Source organism: Rousettus aegyptiacus, unplaced genomic scaffold, assembly GCF_014176215.1.
Source record: "Rousettus aegyptiacus isolate mRouAeg1 unplaced genomic scaffold, mRouAeg1.p scaffold_m13_p_3, whole genome shotgun sequence".
NCBI classification, from domain to species: Eukaryota; Metazoa; Chordata; class Mammalia; order Chiroptera; family Pteropodidae; genus Rousettus; species Rousettus aegyptiacus.
Window position 1 is genome coordinate 123,042,455 of NW_023416306.1, and position 22,483 is coordinate 123,064,937.

Consider the following 22,483-nt stretch of genomic DNA (forward strand, 5'->3'; position numbering starts at 1 on the left):
AACCACTCTATTGATGCTCCTTCTAACAGTAATGCCCACAAAGCACAAAGATCCAGACTGGGTTTTCTAAAAAACACACTCAAAATCTTGCCAAAATGAAGGAGAAAAATCTTTCAACTAGATCATATATTGCCAGAGATGATGATGAAGATCAACCTGGTGATCCATTATCTATAATCATGTTGATTATTGCTAGATATAAAGATTATTTGTCAAAAACTTTTGACATTATTTGTCAAAAACTTTTATATTCCAATCAATATAAGTTTAACTACATTAATGTTATTTATTTATTTGCTTTTCACTATGGTAAATTATTCCAAAGTTGTTTCTTTCTTGGAACAATCTTCTACCCATCTATCATATATTTGATCCAGTCAAAGCTTACTGTAGTCAGCTGAATAAAGACCCCCAAAGATATCAGATTCTAATCTCTGGAATCTGTAAATGTTATCTTATTTGGGAAAAGGGTCTTCACAGATATGATTAAAAATCTTGAGTTGAAGAGATTATTCTAGATTATTCTAGTGGGCCTTAAATCCATCGTAAATATTCTCATAAGAGACAGACAAAAGAAGCAAAGTAAGACACACAAAGGAGACAATGATGTGAAGATGGAGGCAGAGAACAGAGTGATGTGGTCGCAAACAAAAGAAATATTGGCAGCCACCAGAAGCTGGAAGAGGTAAGGAACAGATTCTCCCCTAGAGCTTCTGGAGGGAGTGCAGCCCTGCTGACACCTTGATTTTGGCTCAGAGATACTGACTTTGGATTTTTGGCCTCCAGAACTGTGAAAGAATAAATTTCTGTTGTTTTAAGCAACTCAGTTGGTAGTAATTTATTACAGCAACCACAGGAAATTCATACAATATTTTTTCAAAATACATAGATAAGGGGAGAAAAAGGAGGTAAATTTCCTTTTTCTACTGTCTTGTTAGTAAATGTATGTACTTATTTAATATTTAAAATTATTTTTTAAATATCGGTTGTCTCCAGATGGCTCCTACATCCATAAGGAGCCCCTGTGGTGACTTTGTATAGATGTGGCATTTGATTAATGTTAATGGAATGAATAAACAAAGTTGAAAATAATAGCTCACCTTGTGATACCTATTTCTGGCCAAGTAGCCTCGCAAATAAGACTGAAGAGCAACAGTGGCAGCTCGTTTAACCTTGTACCTCCTTCGGACTATGAACATACGCCAGTACTTCTGAAGGACGGTTGCTGCCTGGGTTCGGCGCAGGAACTTAGCATAGCTGGCCAAAGAAAAGAGTGGTGCACTTGTCGGTCATCAGAAAAACCCAGGGATATATTTTGTAGAGATTTAAAGCACCAATATCTTTGTCATAATAAGTAGTACTTTCATGTTATTACTCTAAGAATGTACTCACTAAATCAACATTTACATTTCTTATATTTGTATAGCAATTTATAGTTCCCCCAAATAATTCTGTATTCATTATCTTATTTGAGCCTTCCCTAACCCTGAAAAGTAGGGTGCCCCATATTACCTGATTTCATGATAAAGAGAGTGAAACTCATAACGGTACATTCTTTCTAGGACAACGCTCATGACTCCAGGCTATGTCTCCGTTACACAGCAGACCAGCCGTGCACAGTAACCCCACACTTACTTATCACCAGCTTCTTACATCCATCCATTGCTAATGTGTGATATTTTATGAAATCTGTTTAGACATAAAGTCTTTATCAATTCATTTCTACTGATATTTCTAAATTAAAATTATTCTAATAGGTAATCACATTGAAGTGTAGTTCTAGAAAGCCTTTCTCAGTTAATTGCTTCTGAAAGCTCCTCAGTGGAATCATTGTGAGGTAGCTCATGTTCATGACCGTTTTAGTTCACAGATGATTTCTTCAAGCCCATATAAAAGTATAAAAAATAAAAATTACTGTGGATATGAATACATAGTAATTTATAATTTTTGAGAATGAATCTAAATCACTGAAAGGGGCGAATGAAATTTTATTCTAGTTAACTATGAGTTAATTTGTTATTCCTTGAATCTAAGAAGAGGTGAGGCATTGCCTTCTCAGGTAAGATGACCACCCACAACTGTGCTAGGTTGAATCAGGACGATGAATCAGATGGAACCTGTAATCTTAAGAGCGATGAGCCACAGTGCACAGATCCCCAGGAGGCCTACCATCGGGCCTGGTATCCTCGCACGTATCTCTGCACGGTGATGGCCGCTGTCCGCATGCGCAGGTACTTCTTCCGCAGCAGCCACCCGCGGATTGTCTTCTGAATCCGGATGCAGGCGGCCCTCAGCTTGTCCGCCCTCAGCTTTTCTAGGTAGGCCACTTGGCCAGCACGAAAAAAGATCTTTGTTTTACCAAACTGGTATTTGTCCTTGTCCTGTTTTTGGAAGAAATTGTATATTCAGAAATAGAAATAATGATCATATAAATAAAATCTTAAAAGAGAAAAAATATGCCTAAAAGCAGAATCAGTAAAAGGATGAATCTATAAGCTAAAAGTTGGGCTACATCATGATTAACTAATGGAGCCAGATTTTTTTATCCTATGCAAGGCGAGCAAATAGAAGGGATTTTACAGAAAACTGCAGTTTAATAAGAATTATTTTCCAGAATTATTCTACCTGGAATTATTATCTGAGGCCAAAAACTTGGTTGTGGGTTATAAACAGCTATTATTTGCTTGTTTATTTTTTAAATATCTCAAGGAAATGGAGATGCTGACACTCCCTCTGACTGACCCAGGCTGTAAGGATTACATCGGGCTGTATGCTCCATGAGAAAGCTGAAGGGACAAAAACACCAGTATAAAGAATAAGGCAGGAAGTTATGCACAGAAAGTAAAATTAAAAACAAACAAAAAAACCCTTGCATATTCATATTAAGAGTTAAGCTTGTCATTATGTCTTGACTTTATCAACAGTATCTGAAAGTAAACAAATAAAACCCTATAAACATGTTTAAAATCCTTGTACAAATTTCAAAATTCCTTTAAAAAAATATAATCATCTATGTTGTTCATTTACTTTTGATTATAAGCAGAGTGGAGCAAACAGACATGTGTGGAATATTCAATCTACTACATTCTGATCTACCTTATCTAGAAGCATACAAGTCATTAACCATTCCCATATCAAAAGAAGAGTGGAATTTATAATAATCACTACTGTGATCTGAAATTGTGTGTGAAAACAGAAAATTGCTTTTCAGTGTAAGCAGATATCTTGTACCCTGTACATGAAACTGGAAAACCAGAAATCTTTACATATATCTACAAAATCAAAAGGTTACTTCAATTTTAATCAATAAAATTTACATAGTGAGCCTAGCTGGACATATAAAAAGAGCTAGAAAGTGGCTCGCTCTCCTCCCTGTCCCATCTCAGCTTCACTCCACTCCATTCCATTCCTGCACTCTACCCTGTACCTTTGCCCCGCAAAACCCCAAACCGGACTTGAAATGGTCTGGGAAAGAAGGTCAGGACAGAACTTTCCCTACTTTCTTCTCTATATTCCCATCTGAACCCAAATTAGAAAGGAGTTGGGCCAAACCCAAAAAGCATCAGATTCTTTTACATATTTCTAAGAGAGTGGTCTTAGCTCTTTCAAAGAAAAAAGAGGTTAGTATTATGAAGAAATATTACATTTAGTTAATAGCTAGTAATTATGACTAACTACCTCACTGTGAGGTAATCCATCCAAACTAGTGTCAAACATGTGAATCTGCTGTGAATCTTAAATTCTCCACAACCTAGATCAGCGGTTTTCTAAGTGTAGTCCTCAGACCAGCATCAGCATCACCTGGAAACTTGTTAGAAACCTAAATTGTCAAGTTGTCGGGCCCATCCCAGGCCTACTGAATCAGAAATTCAGGGGGTGGGGCCCAGCAATGTGTGTTTTAACAAGCCCTCCAGGTGACTCTGATGCATTCTAAGTTAGAGAACTCTTTAGTTTGGAATGCAAGACTCCAAACACCAACTTACATTTCCTAAATGTTTTCCTAGTGTCCCCTACACCAAGCTTAGACTGAAAAGAAACTACTTTACTGTTTTCTGAGCAAAGTCTATGTTTTCCTACTTCTTCATACCATGCTCCCTATTAGAATATTCCCTTTCCACTTTTATACAATCTTACCCATTCTTGAGGGCCTGACTCAAAACACACATATTCCATGAAGTTGTTCTTCTTTCCCAGTGCAGATGTGGTTTTGCCTTACTCTGATTTCTTGTCTCACTCACTCAGCATTTGATAGACACTAAGGTATATTATATTTATCTTGACAATGCATTAATTTCCAAGATAGACTATGTTACCTGAGGACAAGACCAATTTTTTTCTTAATCACACAGCATCTGGCCTGGTATCTTCCATAGGTAAGTACTAGGTAAATTTTTATTGATAATAATCAAACTCTAAAAAGAATGTGTCCGAAGTCTGTGTCTAGGCATCACCATCCTGTTTCCTGAGAGAGTATCATCATCCTCACTAGTCAGTCCTGGCATCCTAAAATACAGTGTGCTCTTCTATCTTCCCATCCTTATATAATCTGGATTAGCAGTATTTGGAGGCTCGCGGGGCTTTCAAAGGTTATAATCACAAGACCTTTGGCCATAACTGGCTCAGATAAAGATAAGTGAAAATCTTTCCTACCAGTATCAGTTTCTCTAATACATTCTTGCATGTTTGCTTTCTGTCACTCAGTACATCTTTTTGCTTCATTAGAACACGGTAACGGCTGAAAAATTCTTGGTAAGTCCACCTAGAAAAGGAAACTCACGTTAGCCTATTTAAAGAACTGGGGACCTCTCCCATTAGGATCATTCACATTTGAAAAATGCCAAGCTCACCGTGAGGGGAAACCTGCTGCACTGATGCGAATGGTTTCCAGGACACCGCATGCTCTCAGTTGCTGCACTGCCCTCTTCTCATCAAACCTACATATAAGAATGAAAATCATAATACACAAAGAAACCCGGCTAGAGCTACAAATTTCTCTCCTCAGTCCAGAGATTAATTCTTCTGTTAAGAGCCAAATGAATAAATTAGAAAAGAAAGCATTCAAAGGTTGGGACAGTGATCAAAATGGTAAACTCCATATGAGAGTGGGGAGGAGACAATTAGCAGTAAAAATAAAGAACCATAAATATTATCCATTATTCATACCACAAATTTATAAGAAATGCCATTGAGCATATTTTCAAAAACTCAAATCTTCTCTGTACTCTGCACATACTCATTACATGGCTTGGCCTCATTAGCCATTCTCATAATTCTTTAGCTCGCCACACATAGCTCCGCTGGAATAAAAACTGTCCAGCTCTGGAGATTTCTCTAACAAGAACAACAATTTAAATACGCCCTCTTCAGTTATTTCTTTTAAAAATTATTGGCGTTCTAAAAACTACTCAATTTGCTGTGTGTATACTAAGCATTTATAGTGTCCACATAAATGAAAAATACTTGTTTTGTATTATATCTTGTATATTTTATGTTAATTTCACTCTAGAAAAAAGGCATCATAACATTAAATTGACCCTAAAAGAGGAAGTGGTAAGACCTGTCTCCTGCTGGGTGATCACTGCTCTTTCTCTCCCAGCTAAGCTCTGAGATAGCAAGCCTCTGCTGTGCTATCTTCTCAAGAGTTCTGTTGGTGGTGGGATATGGGTTTGGCTGATGAGAAGTAACAGCCTCTAGGGCTGTCCAAGAAAGGGCTGCAGGGTGTGGCACCGTCTTCCTGCTTCCCACTTACTCCAAAAAAGGGCTTCTTGGCAATGAGGAGGATATAACAGTCTTTCAAAACTGCCCTGCAGTCTAAGGCAAAAGTCTTCAGAGGACAAGACTGGCAAGGGTGTAGGGAAACGAGTACTCATACACAGTAGAGAGAGAGGAAGCATCCACAGTTTATTAAGATAAAAGCAGATACAAAACAGTAATTACGGCATGAGCCCCTTCCTTTAATTAGTATCTCTTTCCCTTACTTCTCCACTTCCCATATACACAGCAGGGTAGGAAGAAATATTGGCCAGTTAATACCAGTTATCTCTCTGGATATAATGAATCATTTTTCATTTATTTTCTTACTATTTTGTATTTCCTGGAAATATAAATTGAAGAGGTTCCCAGTTCTTAAATACAGTGTATACGCATTACTTTTTAAGTTACAGAAGTATTTCTGTTTTGAAAAAAAAAAACACTTTCCCTTCATACATGGTATTTGATGTAGGATAAGATGTTTGGTAAGAGGAGACATTCTCTGATGGTTTCAACAGTTGAAAAACAGCAGGAATAACTTTGAACCTTCGTCAAAGCAGTCTTATCTCACCCAGCTCTAGTTTTAACTAATGCCCAAATTAACAAAAGTCCCAAAAGATCTTAAACTGAAGTAAATTTAAAATAGACAATAAAACTAGGAATGGTTGGTTGACTTCAACTTTTAAATCTTCAGAAAGCCAATCGTTAATTTGTTCTCACATTCTAAAAAGGGAACAAAACTAAAAAAATGTAGCCAAAACAATCTGGAGAAAGAACAAAGCTGGGGGCATCATGCTCCCTGATTTCAAACACTATTACAAAACCATGGTAATTAAAATAGTATGGTATTGGAATAAAAACAGACACATGGATCAATGGAACTGAACAGAGGGCCCAGAAACAAACCTACAAATATACAATCAATTAATTTATGACACAGGAGCCAAGAATATAATAGGGAAAGAACAGTCTCTTAGACAAATGATGTTGGGAAAACTGGACCACTATCTTATACCATACACAAAAATTAACTCAAAATAAAGAGTTGATCCTAAGACCTAAAACCATAAAATTCCTAGAAGAAAACACAGGCAGTAAGGTCTCTGCCATAGGTCTTGGTGATGATTTTTTAATAATCTGGAACCGAAAGTAAAAGAAACAAAAGTAAAAGTAAACAAGGGGGATTGCCTCAAACTGAAAAGCTTCCGCACAACAAAAGAAACCATCAACAAAACAAAAGACAACCTACTGAATGGGGAAACTATTTACAAATCATGTATCCAATAAGGGGTTAATATCTAAAATATATAAAGAGCTTATACAACTTCAACAGCAAAAAAAAATCTGATTTAAAAAATGGGCAAAAGATCTGAATACGCATTTTTTCAAAGAAGACATGCAGATGGCCAATGGGTCCCTGAAAAGATGCTCAATATCATTAATCATCAGGGAAATGCAAATCAAAACCATAATGAGCTACAACCTCACACCTGTTAGAATGGCTATTACCCAAAAGACAAGAAAGAACAAGTATTGGTGAGGATGTGAAGAAAAGAGAACCCTTGTACACTGTTGGTGGGAATGTAAATCAGAGCAGCCATTATGGAAAACAGTAAGAAGAGTCGTCAAAAAATTAAAAATAGAACTACCATATGATCCAATAATTCTCCTTCTGGGTATTTATTCAAAGAAAACAAAAATACTAACTAAAAAATATAAATATACCCTGATGTTCACTGCAGCATTATTTATAATAGCCAAGATATGGAAACAACCCCAGTGAACACTGACAGATGAACGGATAAAGAAATCGTGGTATATATAATGAAATATTCTTTAGCTATAAAGAAGACTAAAATCTTGCCATTTGTGACAGCATAGACAGACTTTGAGGGTATGATGCTAAATGAAGTGAGTCAGAGAACAGCAAATACCATATGATTTCTTATATGGCAAATGTAAAAACAAAACAAAATAACACACACACACACACACACTCCAAACTCATCAATACAGAAAACTGATTGGTGGTTGCCAGAGGTAGGGGCAGAGTGGGGGGAGTGGGGTGGGGAGAAATGGGTAAAGAGGGTCAAAGGTAAAAAGAAAAATTTGAAAAAATTCTAATAACTAGTTGTGTCCCTCTACAAGACATGAAGATTTACTCAAATATTTTTTCTTTTTATTGGTTTGGTAATCCTTGTGAAATATGCACATTTTTAAATTCAGTAAATGAGAAACACTTACGTGAATGGGAACTTGAAGTCATTAGGCTTAATACAGCGCACATAGTGAGGGGTCGTGGCATTGAGGGTCTCCATAAGTAGGTGAAGGGAGTTTCGGAACTGCATGAGAAAGGGCAGAAAGGGGCATCGACATTTTGTCAAAATCAAAGATGATGTAAAACAATGTATAATTTTCTTCTAATGACAGTAGTAGAGATGACTTGGCTACCTATGAACTTGACCCACCCTCAGAAGGGGAGCTGCTACTATACAAGAAGCCTAAGGTTTTAGGTTATAATTTGCTTAAATTCTACCATTTACATGCTTACTCTGCTAAATATATATTCACTCTCTCCCATCCCTTTTCCCTGCCTATCCCTTTTTTTATAGACTTTATTTTCTTAAAGCAATTTCAGGGTGACAAAAAAATTGAAGCGACAATACAGCGATTTCTCATATATCCTCTGCTTTCACACAGGCACAGCCTCCGCCATTATCAACATCCCGCATCAGAGTGGGACATTTGTTAGAACTGATGAACCTCCACTGACACGTCATTATCAGCCAAAGTCCACCATTTACATTAGAGTTCACTTTTCCCACCTCCCTTTTAATATGGGTTTCTGTAGCTTTCTGTTGTGAACTCAGAATTTTGACTAAAAATATACCTTGCTTTAAGAATATTAAGGTCATTTAATCAATGTACAGTGGGAGTTTTGCTCTAAGATACTGTAAAAAGTAGCAGATGACTTAAAAGAGTATAGGAAATATGTGGGAGAATGGGGGAGCACAGCCAGAGTGGGGTTACCATTAGAAATATGTGACTGGAGACTATGGACCCGTGTCAGGCCCTTCTTCCTATCTGCGCTAGGCACAGGGTCCCATGCACAGGAAAACAAGCTAACTAGTGCTCGGCTTCCCATCCGAAGCCCCTGGCCATTGTTCAGGCACTAAGCATGTGTATGTTTCCCACTTCCCACAGAGCATAAGACATCAAAGCAAGGGGAGGGTCTGTTCTCACTCTAAAGGACCTAATGCTCTGTACAAATCCAGACAGGAAACAACCTGAGAACAAAACAAAGGCAGCAGTGGTCTGTGAGGGAGGCGCGCAGTGGATGAATTAAGATATAGAGATAACTATTTTGGGAAAGGATTAAGCAGAGTCATGGGTCTAAAGCTACGTCAAGGGGAATAGATAAGGATGGTGTTATATGTTCTCACAGTGAAAGCTCTAGTCTCTCTCCCCTCACCTGAAGATCCTACCTGGGAGGCTGATGAGGGAAGACCTGAGGCTTCACGTGAGCCAGAGGGGAAGAAACGGCATAGCAGGGGCTCCCTGAACTCACCTGGTGCCCCACTGTTTTCTTGTGCTCTTTGGCTGTCTGGCCTGGCCGGCCTTTTGTGGCCTTCGAAGGCATGCGGGTAAGGGGTGTGCGCCCTGAAGAGGTGGCTGAGGTTGGACTGATGGCCTTCTCATCATCTTGAAATAATTCTGGTAGCATCTTAAACTGAGTCAGAAACAGTAAAAGGAAATTACACTCTAAACCCAAACTCAAATGTAAACCTTTAAAGAAATATGAAGATCTGTAACCCACAGTGATTTCCTTAAGTAAACCCCTTTGGAGTCACATTCCAGAAGTAATCAATATCTGTGTTGGAAGCCAAAAATATGAGAGGAAGGTGACATAAATGTTACCAAAAAATGCAATAATTCTACAAATATGTTTGGGGGAAACGAAATCAAAACTACCCCACTAAAACTTGAAATCTTATTCCATAGGAATTTGCCACTCTAAACATATTACTGGTTTTGAACTACAATGATTTTATGATCAAAATACTAATTGAAAGTCCTATCTTATTACCTCAATTCCATAAAATGTTTTATCAATGTTTCATTTGTCTGCCCACTAATTCAAATGGTAAGCAATTGCTAAAAAAAAAAAAAAAATCATGAAAATCTCAGCAGAAAGGGTGTCATGAACTAATCCTATAGTATTATATGATTAAAAAATAATTATGAATTAATAATAATTTTTAGAAAATAATTTGGATTACGAGGGGGGGGGGCGGTAAAAGATCCTGTCCTTATCCTGTAAGCTTTCATATTTGTTTTCAACTTGATTGCATAATTCCTATACATTTTGTGTTCCACAAGGTTAGCAATATGAAAGAATATTAATGGTATTTGATGGAGTTGCGATTCATGCATGCACTCCCTGATATTAGCTGTGGTGACAAAAGGTTTCTTTATGGTGAAAAAATATAAATTAAGATACCTTCTGTTAAGTTTATAATACCTTAATTCCTATTCAAGTTGTGAATCTGGCTAGAGGCTGCAAAATTAGGGGAAAAAAAATACAACACACATACACTAAACACAACTCCATACTGTATTACCACAAAACTAATTCTATTCAAAACATACAACACAAATATTAAACTTCTAAAATTAGCACTTCTGAAAGAACAAATCAACTTTTCTTTGAGGAGCAAAGAAATTAAAATATAAAGTTCATATCCTCCAGTTGGGTTTCTGCTGACTGGGAGCGAGGGAAAACTTTAAGCTATATAAATCACAGATCATTCCCATTCCAACTGTGACAATGCTACATAGACTGGCAGTCACTCCAAATGATTCCTCAGAATGCATCGCTATCTTCTATTAAGCTGATAATTAACAATCAGAAAAAGTGAAGTCAGAATAAAGACACAACTGTTTGCGGGCTTCTGGGGAATGAGAACCTGTGAGTATTCTATCTATGCTTAATTACTTATTAGGCAGAGTCTAATCCTAGAATTTCATTGTTTTCATCACTACTGTTTCAACAAAATTATTTATAATCTTTAACTGAATAATACTCAAGAACTGGCACTGAGAGAATTTTCTCTTATATTCAGTCTTAAAAGTTAAAAAGTATTAATACTCAGTGCCAATGGGGATATGTAAAAAACTGACTTTTTCTACAGACAGCTAGTCTCATTATTTTCTGAGTGTAAAAACTGGAATTTGGTCTTATATGATCTTTCTATTATCAAAATAATTGAAAGTAAAAGTTTTATTAAAAAAAACAAGAGTCAAAATGTTCATATCATATTCCACTGATATTAAAAGAATTGTTTTAGAATAAACCAGAAAAATAAAAAGTGCCAGTCAGCAATCTAGAAGAATTCACATGAATATTTTGTTTTTTACAGAATATCTGCATATTTATTTTGCTAAATTAAGTAACTCGCTTCCTAGTCTGCTCCCTGTAGAATAAAAGTGAGCTGTGCTTCCTTCTCCATCTTTTTCTGGTGAAAGTCAAAGAGCGGAGGTTGGGATCAACATAATAATCAATCTAATGTCACTATCATAGCTTTTTGCCATCTAGAATATTCTTTTTTCACTAGAAAGCAGTGTTTTTAGTATCTATGCCTAGGAAAAATAATTTCAAAGTGCTCTGGGCCACACCTGAAGCTGCACTTAATGATCCAGAGATCAATCTCCATCTGGATGGAGTGCATGAGGCCATGTTTCTATTGCACCCCTTCAAAGTGACATAGCAAAAATACTATTTTCTCTCCTAGTCTGTCACAAAAGCAAATAATCTAGAACTGCTGTGGAGGCGATAATATGACATAAAACTGAAAGACAACATTGCATAGTGGTTAAGAGCACAGACACTGAGCCAGACAGCCTAGGTTTTAATTTGGTTCGAAGACTCATTAGTTACAAAGTTACCGTACCTCATGTCCCTTATCTGTAAAATGGGCACGGTATTGATAATATGACCTCATGAAAAGGATTAGATGAGGTAACATTTGTAAGACATTTAAAACAGGACCTAATGCACAGTGTCATATATCTGATAAGTTAAAAACTAACAATAAAGCTGATTTCATTAGAAAAACTATTGTCCTTAAAAAGCTAATGTTTAAGTAATTAACATTTTATTGAATATGTCCTGATTAGAGAAAACCATATACATGGTTACCTTGCTTGATTTAAGAACTTTAATTTGTTCTTCAAAAACGGTGTCTTTATTCTTTTCCAGAAAGCCTTCACACTGGTATTCCACCTGAAAACACATGGAAAAATCTCCTTAGCTAATAAAACTTTTGAATAGGTATTATAATCATCAACAAAAAATTTGTTAGGCTCAGGTTCTATGACTGGCTCTCAGCTAAATGGTATCATTAGTTTTATTCTAAGAAACAAGAAACTTGGTAAGAAGTGTGTTAACTCCATATTATTTTTTTCCTAGGGAAGAGTGGTAGTGCTGATGAACTACGGTCTAAGAGATCCTCCCAAGTCAGGGTAAGCAGTCTCATCTCCCTTGCTGGCAGCTCCTCCAAGGCTGATGCTGTGTATCTCCTTCTAACCTAGTTCACCACCCAGTAGGGGTAAAACTCCTTTTGTGAAAGAAGAGATTAAAGTGGGAGAGAGGAACAGGAGGAACATATGGCTGTCTGACAGAGAGAAAGTAGAAGAGCCAATGATGGGTGGAGGTAGAGGCTGGTAAATATTACATGATTTTGTAAGTGGACCTTGTTGAGAATATACTATTCCTGCTTCCAAAATTCCAGAGATTTCCACCATCTACCACTGAAGGAGCTTCTACCCCGTACCACAAAGCCCTCAGGTGGCCCTAAAATCATTTCAAGGTTTCCAGCTAGGATTAAAGTGGACTCAGAAGGCTCTCAAATCTTGTAGGAGACCCTGGGAAGCTTACCTCAAAGCCTACTCTACAACTTCCTTAAAACATAAATTAGCTTCATGGCTCCTGATTTTCTCAGTAGACTGTACAATTTGTGGAGCAGCAAGTCTGCCTGCCTTGTTATTAGGCAGTGACTCAATCACAGAGTGTGACAATTTCTGTTCTGAAACTCTTCGGGTCAGCTATGCTTTAGAACTCAAGAGTTTTTCAGCAAAGTCTGAGGCCACAATCTGTGGTCAAACACATGAACGTCTCTACACTGAAATATGTAAATATCTAACCTAACTGGGATAAAGACTATAAATAACCTCATGTTAGTTTAGGTCAGAAATCAGGTTTAGCTACCAAATGAATTATGAAAAGACTTTTGGTTTTCATACTTTCTTGGATTTCAAAATTACAGATGGAGGATTGTAGATCCATATTTATTTCATAATACATTTCCATTTAAGTTAAAGGAAAAGAAAAACAAGCAGCCGACAATGAAGATTATTTTTCCTATAAAGTCTTAAGAATGTAAACTTCAGCAAAGAAAAAATGATACCTCTTGACTACTGACTCTTTTCCATTTTGAATTTAAGTGTTCAAAAGGAAAAAAAATAAAGCTTCCTTACTTTGTCAGCAAAATGTTGGATGATGAAAGCTTTGTTTGATAGACGGGGCTTTTCAAAGAGTGCACATTTGTTCAAATGTGTGTTGTACAATTTTTGGGCCCAAGTGTCATCTGTACCTTTAGGCATCTACAGTCAATGGGAAAAGAAAGAAAGAAAACAAGATACATATTGTTATCAGATTCACATCAACCTAACAATTTTGATATTAAATTTAGGAACTTATTCTTTCCGCATTTCTCTCTTAGGGGCCAAAAATCAATTATTGATGAAGATTAATGACTGAGACTTTCCCATGGGTGACTCAGCCCAATCTCTGGGCAACTCAATCTGCTTACAACCATAACCACCAAATAAATATTTGATTTCCTTTTAAAACAATAAAAGCCTCACAAATGAAAGATGAAGTATCATGACCATCATGTAGTTTTAAAAACTTGTTAAATAAAGGTAACATGTACAGATAGTGAAATATTTACATAGTTCAGAAGGTATAAAATAAAGAGTAGTCTGCCTTTATCACTTCCACTAACTTCTTCAGCTTTCTGTCTCTAAAAGCATGTATAGAAGTAGGAATATTCTATTCTAAACTCATTGATTTTTTCTTCTTCTTAATAATAGCGTTCTTATATTTATGGCCACTAGGTTGTTACTGATTTTTTGTTATTATGGAAACTGCCACAATGACTTCTTAGATATTTTTGCAAGTATATACATAGGGTAAACTCCCAGCAGTTCCACTGTTGAGTCAAAAGGTATATGTATTTACAATTTTGATAAATATTGTTGAATTTCCTCTAAAATATGTTATACTAATCTGAGCCCTTCATCAATAGTATATGTGCAATGAATATTCATTTGGCAGTATCAAATGAAAGGTATTATCAAATTTAAACCCACTTATACTGCTTTTTGCCTAAAGCAGCATCCCATTTTTGCTTTGGTTTGGATTTTATTGAATTTTGAGTGAGGCTGAAAACTTTTTCATTACATGCATTCCTAATTTTGTAGAAAATCTGTATACTTTGGAGGACCATCGTCCTATGTTTAACTTATAACTAATGTCATGAAACCAAAGAGAAATTATGAGAAAAAAGAGGTTAGCAGTAAAGCTGAGGATCTCTCATATTTTCCACATGATGCATCTTTAAACATTAAAGCTAAAACTTCCTTCCTACCATAAATATCAGTAATAAAGAACAACCAGTCAAATTTTAAACTATGGCTATTTGGAATTATCATTCAAAATATCTTTTGTATGATTTCTTGCATTTCTTTATCTATATCATACTACTGAACAAAAAGTACTAAATATATCAATTAACAAAAGTGGCTAAAATTGGTAGCATTTGTAACTAATGTCAAACCTTCACATAATTTACAATCAGCTGAAAAGAGAAGGGAAATTCTCCTAGTTTCATTTGGATTTAAAGCCCTTTTGGTCTAGTAACTCTTCAGAATGCAAGTTACAGTGATCCTCACAATGGTATTTCATGGTATACTATGAATCTCTGCTTAAGCCCACTTACCTTCTGACCTTGATATATCTGTTCTGACAGACTAAGTACATCAGAAAATCAGACTTACTTTGCATTCCTCATCTAGCAAATCCAGAATGCCCAGTTTTGATTCTATAAGATTAATGCAAGGTTGATTATCATAAAAATCTATGAGAGTCCATGGAATTTGTTCCTTCATATATTCCTCTTGTTCTAATTTGAAGACATGCTGAAATAAAAAAGAAATAGAGTGGCATTACTGGATCATTATTATAAATGACGTTAATCAAGAAACAATGTTTATATAAAACACTCTAGGAAGATACCAACGTAATTTGAGATAGTCCATGGCTTCCAGCAACAAATCATGTGAGAAACATGATTCACACACAGAGAACAACAAAAGAAAGCAAATAAAAACCACATACAGTAAAAACTGTATAGGGTTCTTGGTAAACAAGTAAACCTTAGGTATGTTAATATTTTAAATAGCTGACAAATGTAGCAGTTTTCTCAATTTTTTGATGTGTATACATCTAAACCGCACTATATATTTTTTTGGCCTCTTAAATTATTGTACAGTGCTGTTCCAACATGAGCACAGACATGTTTTAGCTGGCTCTGGAACAATTAACACAGCCCTGCAAACTACTGAACCATGCTGGGTGATGCTTACAGCATAACAAAATAATCTTTTTACAGGGGTCCCCAAACCCTGGACTGGTACCAGTCCGTGGCCTGTTAGAAACAGGGCCACACAGCAGGAGGTAAGCAGCGGGCAAGTGAGTAAAGCTTCATCTGTATGTGCAGCTGCTCCCCAGCGCTAGCATCACTGCCTCAGCTCCACCTCGGACCATTAGGCATTAGATTCTCATAGGTGCACCAGTGTCAAAAAGGTTGGAGACTGCTTAAGACTTAAGGAGTTGTGGTGGTGAAGTTCATGTGCTTCAGAATTAGATAACAGTTGGTCTTTTGTGTCTGCCTTGATTATTCTCCACAGTCAGGGATCCTACAGCTCACTTTTTCAATTCTACATTCAATTCTGCAAGTAGCTGCAGCCACTACCAATTCATTGCTATTTCTGCTAAATGCCTCACCACTGCTTCTGATCTCCATTTACTAGTTTAAGCAAAAATACGTATTGACAGTCTACTGTGTGCCAGTCACTAAACACCATTAACAAAATAGATATTAGCTATGCACTCATGGAGTTTGGAGACTAGTAGGAGAAACAGACAGAAATCAAATAATCACAGGAATATAATTACAAATGTAATAATGTAACAGAGGAAGATAATGCAAGCTATGAGAGCAAGAGTCCTCATCAGTTTGTATATAGGGCAGTGAGAGAAGGCTTCTCTGAGGAAGGGCTGTGTAACCTGAGCTCTCCATTTGAACAGAAGTTCAGTTAGTCCAGAAGTTCAGCAAGCCCACCTCTCCTGCAGCTCCTGGTTCAGGCCACCCAGCCAATGCAGCCCACCCAGTCTCTGCAGATGCTAATGACCTCTACTTGTTAGTTCTTGGGGGTTTCTTTCTTTTTCTTGTCTCCTTTATCTTCCTTGGTTCTCTCACACATCTTGTTACTTTTATGGGAAGATCAGCTCTCTGTGGCTATGACCAGACAATACATATTAGGACCCAAAACCCCATTAAACTTAGGTGTCACCAAGATTTCTGATACTCTACTCAGTCACCTGAAACTTTCCCACTTTATTCTATACTTATTGTAATGCCACTCTTGACTCATTTGCAGCATTTATAGTCTAACCAGCTGCAATGAGCTTTAGTCAAAAAAAAAAAAAAGGTCAACTGTATGAAAATTTATGTCATACTAATTAAAAAACAAATTTCTTCTGTTCTTTTGATTAAAGAGAAGGCCCCATGTATCAGTAGGATGTCCTGACTGATGTTACCAATATTTTCTAAAACAAAGAGCCCGTTTTTTTTTTTAATTCATTAATTTACATGCAATCTCCACACTGACAACAAAAACACTGCTCCAGACTTTAAATAGGGCTTGTTTCTCACATACCTCTCTATGTCTAAGTTTAGAAGTCCATGGGGCCTCAGAAATTTTGGATGCTCAATTGTCAAAAGGACAAGATAGGTATGAGGTTCAATATGACAAGATCCTTCGTCAATACGATAATGCTCCCAAGGACTAAATATGTCAGTCACCATGTTTCTCATGCCCACCGTCCCACCCACAGCCCCTGCTGAGGAAGCAGCCAACTTCTTTACTGTGAGACCCCATGTTCCCAGTCACAGCTGGCTAGACCAAGTGTGGATACCTGAGGGCACTCTATTGCCAGAGACCTCTAATGAAAAAATGAACTGGGTTAATCAGATTCTCTTTCTTGGATATAAGAATTGGGAAACAGGCAATTAACACCTGAAGCTGAAAGAAGCCAAGAAGAATGGGAGGTAAACAAAATAAGAAAATGGAAGGAGCACTGCCACCACCACTGGGTTCACAGCAAGTCTGAAATGTGTGAGGAAGCAGAAACCTTGAGGTAAAGAAAATATGTACGGAATAGGATAGAATATGTTGATAACAGGGAGTAGAGCAGTTATGCAGAGAAAAGCTAAGATACAGTATGGTGTGTGTGTGTGTGTGTGTGTGTGTGTGTGAGAGAGAGAGAGAGAGAGGGAGAGAGAGACAGACAGACAGACAGAGAGACAGACAGAGAGAGAGATAAAGGGAGGAAAGGAGGAAGGGAGGGGCGGGTGACAGAAAGGGAAAGAGAAAGAAAAAAAAGAGAATCAGAAACACATTCTGAGACCTGAGACCCTTGAGAAATAGACAAAGTAGCCAGTCCCTAATGAGGTAGTGTTGGTTTCCTATACTTCGAGTCACCTTGTGATAAAATATACTGGAAAAGAGCAGTAGCATTGATTAAAGTATTAAGAAACTCTGAAAAAACCTTGAGAAAAGATAATGTCCAATTTAGTTTCTGAAAGGATTTTATTAATATTCTCTATGCAGAGATGAAACTACAGCCATCACATTCTTATAGAAATAGTCATAAGCCTAAGGTTTTAAGATCGCCTCTATGTCATTTTACTGTGCTAAATAGCTTAATCTGCTAAATAAAGATGGTAAAAATTTTTATCAAAGTGTATGCAATATTTTTAAAACATCGAACAGTCTAAAGGTTTTATGATAACAAGCAACAAGCCCTTGCTCCATCTCACACCAACAGTAGTCTCACTCCCTAGAGGCAACCATTTTTAACTTCCTTAGCTATTTCTTCCGATGTTTACCTTTAAAGAATATGCTTATCAGCTATTTTTTTGATTTATTCATTTGAAACATTATATATTGATTTCTTGATAAGATAGATGAGTCTAAGTTCACACACACCACCTCTCCTCAGTGCCTTTTCTACCCACCCAAAATTATCTTTAGATCTTCTTTTGGTTTTATGAATTTTGTAAATTAAAATATCTTTAAACTTGTATTTTTTTTTTAAATCAGCAACAGACTATATCTCTTGTTTCCTCTCTTTGTAAGATGAGGATATTTATTAAGGGTTCTTTTCCTGTCCTTCAGCTCTCTTCTCTTCCACGTACCTTCCAATTCCTATGGGTCAATCATTTTTAAAATCTTCTTTCATCAATACTAATAACCACCTCACCTTGCACTTAGAACTATGCCTGGTATGTTGAGCACTTTATGTATCTAAACTCATCTAATCCACATGACTATATGCAGTAAGTACCTTTATATCCCCATTATAAGTATGAGGAGACTAAGGCCAGGAAGGTCAATTAACTTGCCCTGAATATTCAATGCAGAGTAGAATTCTAACCCAAGCCATTCACCTCAGGGTCTGTACTCTTCGCTACAGTCTGGAACCCCTCATTTTTTTTTTTTTTTTTTAATGCCTACAGAACCTGGTATTCCTAGGTGGTCTCCCATCCAAGTACTAACCAGGCCCGACCCTGCTTAACTTCTGATATCAGACAAGATTGAGCATGTTCAGGGTGGCATGGTCATAGACTGGAACCCCTCATTTTTAAGTGCCTCCAAGTCCTCCAACACCATGCTAATGTTCTATGATATTTAATATTACTACAGAGCCACTCTTAAAATATTCCCATTGCCACTGTCTTGGTGAATACCTCAAATATGTGTTCTGATTTTTTATTCTGACATCTTGTTAATACAAATAAGAGTTAAAATAGTCAAACTCCACATATAATTAGCCTCAGAAACAACAAACTGAAGGATCTCCCTGGACTCATACTTCTATATAACTACATAACACACTTCCTGCTTCCCTCATTCAATATATTTGAACCAAATTTCACTACTTTTATACAGCAATCCAAGAATGACCTTGACTTCCATCTGGACCATAAACATTTTCCCAACATTGCATTATTTATTAGTTATAAGTTCCTCAGTAGTTTAGCTGTTCTAAACCTCATATAATTGTAGCTCACATTTCATTTCTGGAACCAGACTTTAAATGTAGACTAGGAGTTCAAGAGAATAATTTATAACATAATATTATTCAAGAAAGAAAATTCTTACCATATTGAATTGTTGCTGTAGTTTTTCATTTGCATAATTTATGCAAAACTGTTCAAAACTATTTATCTCAAATGTTTCAAATCTGTAAAACCAAAAAATAATATGGGAAGAGAAGAAAAGGGAACAGATAGCTTTTCTAAAATATTCAAAATGTGCACACTGGAAAGAAAGAAATGGGAAATTCTCCAACACTGTGAAACCTTCTTTCCACATCAGTGAAGATAAGGGTTTTTAAGTCAGTAACATTGTATATGTACCCAGCAGATAGGCATCTGCTAAATGGCAGGGAGATTTCTTATGGGCTCTCGATACTGAGTTTTTGAAGTGGGGAACACTCAAAATTATGGAAAAGCCATTGCTCTTGTCCATGTACAGACTCATGGTGTCTACATACACATAGAAGGGAACTGGAAATAGAGATCTCAGAGGTTCTTTTGAAAAACTGAACCAGATAATGAAAAGCACAAATATATAGGAAAGGTTTTAACAGTTAAAGAAGGGTACTCAGAGAAGGCAAACTAGTAAATGAAATTAGACTTTTAGAAATTACCAGGAGACAGAATCAAATACGTATTTTCTTTCCAGAAAATCTCTAGAAAGAAATGCTCTCTGGCAGACCATTTGGGTAAGTAAGCCAAATATACTTACCCATAAATGTCTAGCACACCAATAAAAGAGTGTTGTTTGACAGCAGAATGGAGAGCTTGATTGACATGATCTACAATCCAGTTAAAGAGCTTAGCATAGATGTGCTTGGCCAAAGCATCGCGGGCATTTGTGGCCTGCAGCTTGGAGATGGGCTTGATGTATGTCTCTGTGGCAGTAGCCAGCTTCCTATGGCAGAGCCAGTGACACATCTCCTCATAGTCCACGCCCATGAGGTCACAGAAGATGCTGAGAGGTTCATGCTTAGGCTGCCAAAAGAGAATGGGTTATTTCCTATAATCAGATCAATCAAATAAGAATTTACCGAAAACTACTAATGAAGTGGTAACAAATAAAACACAGCGATTTCTTCGTTATAAAGAACACCAAGACTGCTGAAAGCTGATCAGTGATAATCACAATCATCCATTAAACCAGCATCTAGGCAGCATTTTGCAATCTCTTCTAGAACTCATTTTAGAAATTACCTCTTCCTTTGTCTCTTCATAGTATTTGTTTCTCTCTTGAGGCACATTCATTCATTCAATCAGAAAATCAGTCAGCCTATCAATAAATATTTACTGAGTACCTAAACAAAAATAGACATGGTGCCTATCCTCCTAGAACTTACAGTCCTAGGGGAAATAAATACTAATCAAATGATTGCTTCGTAAAGTGCAAAATTACTACAAAGAAGGACACTATACTAAGAGTCTATATGAAATGACTGCGCCCTATTGAGGGAGGCAGAAGACAGTTGCCTTGAGACATGAAGTTGAGAGCTGAAGGAGAAGGTGTTAGCTCAGTGAAAGGGGGATGAAAGGGTCTTCCAAGCTGAGGGGATGGCTGGTGCAAAAATCCTGTGGTGGGAGGGCTACCAGCAACATGAAGGACTGAAACTGAGTAAGGGAGAAGATTAATGAGATGAAGCCAGAGAGACAGGCAGAGGCTATACCATGGTTGGTTTTTATCGTGAGACAACGAAGAGTTCTAAACGGATAACTTGATAGCTATTTGTGTGACTTCTTACATTAGAATCTCTTTAATCACGTTTTATCCCCTACGATGTCTTATAAGGGCCCTGCATGAGTAAGTATTCAATAAATATTTTTTAAATTTAATCCATATTAGTGTATTATATTTTTCAACATCTTCACTCACATGTTTCAACTGAATCTGATAACATTCCTGGAGAATAGGCAGGGTGAATACTATCATAACTTGCCAAAACATAAAATAGCCAATTTATGTCAGAGTTGTCATTAGAATCTGGGTCTCCTGACATGTTCGTCCCTGACCCTTTTTACTGAAGTGATCCCTTCTTTTTTTCATCTCCCCTCCCCCTAAGCGGTTATTTTAGATACAAATCAGCACTACTGTTCAACTCCCTTAAATAAGCAGCTTACTTCATTCATATATACCTATGTATATTCACATATGTATATGAATGATTTGACATCATTGAGAAGTGGATCAGTCCTCTAGTCTATTTGAATTGTGTTACCAAATTGTTTTATTTAATCAAGGTTGGTAACTTTTTTTTTCAAATTTTCTGTAATTTTACTAATTTTTGAATTTCTTCACCTACCAATAATTTTAAAAAGTCAATAATCTCCCACTATGATAGATTTCTCTATTTCTTCTTGTGTTTTCTGTTGATTTTTGCTTTATATATTTTGCGGCTATGTCATTAAGTACAGCCAACTTTAGAACTATCACATCTTCCTGGTGAATAAAATCTCTATCATTCCATATTGACTTTATCTATCAGTTTTTTTCTAGCTATTATGGTGTGTCTTTTTTAAACCTTTTATAGTCAAACTTTCTGCACCCTTATGTTTAGGAATGCTTCTTTCAAAAGTATATACCTGAATTCTTAAACCCACCTGACAATCCATTTTAACTGAAACATGAGTCCATTTGTAATTATTTTGTGCCTTTAGTTGTCACACTTTTTCTAAATTTTTCTCTCCCTTTCTCGATATATTTGAATCATGTTTGTCAGTCCATTTCCTCTCTATTAGTTTGAAAGGTATAATTTATTTCTATTTTTATAAAAGCATTAACTTGTATTAGTTAACTTAATGTAATTAAATGACACTAACTCCAAAAACCCCATCCTAAATCTATGTTTTGTTTTTTTAAATAATTTTTTATTTTTCAATTACAGCTGACACACAATATTATATTAGTTTCAACTGTAAAACATAGTGATTGTTCATTTATATAACTCCCGATGTGATCACCCTGATAAAATCTAGTTATTATATTATTGACTATATTCCTCATGCTGTACCTTACATCCCCATGACTATTTTGTAATTACCAATTTTTACTTCTTAATCCCTTCCCCTTTTTCATCCATCTTCCCAACCCCTCTTCCATATGGCAACCATCAAAGTGCTCTCTGTATCTATGAATTTGTTTCTGTTTTGTTTGCTTGTTCATTTTGTTCTTTAGATTCCATATATAAGCATTTGTCTTCTCTGTCTGACCTTTACTTGCCACAATACCC

The 22,483-nt window shown here is 36.5% G+C and overlaps 1 protein-coding gene and 1 pseudogene across 10 annotated transcripts in view; both read right to left on the bottom strand.

Annotated features, from left to right (window-relative positions):
* Positions 1 to 22,483, bottom strand: part of MYO5A (myosin VA) — a 158,773-nt gene that overhangs the window by 58,796 nt on the left and 77,494 nt on the right. For all 10 annotated transcript variants that reach the window (XM_036218230.1, XM_036218224.1, XM_036218226.1 and 7 more), the window contains 11 exons: positions 19,972 to 20,237; positions 19,324 to 19,405; positions 14,872 to 15,012; positions 13,288 to 13,413; positions 11,951 to 12,034; positions 9,320 to 9,481; positions 7,996 to 8,093; positions 4,848 to 4,934; positions 4,651 to 4,759; positions 2,170 to 2,381; positions 1,101 to 1,257 (listed from right to left, as the gene is read on the bottom strand). In XM_036218230.1, coding sequence (XP_036074123.1) covers positions 1,101 to 1,257; positions 2,170 to 2,381; positions 4,651 to 4,759; positions 4,848 to 4,934; positions 7,996 to 8,093; positions 9,320 to 9,481; positions 11,951 to 12,034; positions 13,288 to 13,413; positions 14,872 to 15,012; positions 19,324 to 19,405; positions 19,972 to 20,237 — 1,524 coding nt within the window. The remainder of the gene's footprint in view (positions 1 to 1,100; positions 1,258 to 2,169; positions 2,382 to 4,650; positions 4,760 to 4,847; positions 4,935 to 7,995; positions 8,094 to 9,319; positions 9,482 to 11,950; positions 12,035 to 13,287; positions 13,414 to 14,871; positions 15,013 to 19,323; positions 19,406 to 19,971; positions 20,238 to 22,483) is intronic.
* On the bottom strand, positions 18,669 to 18,787 carry LOC118600636 (annotated as a pseudogene).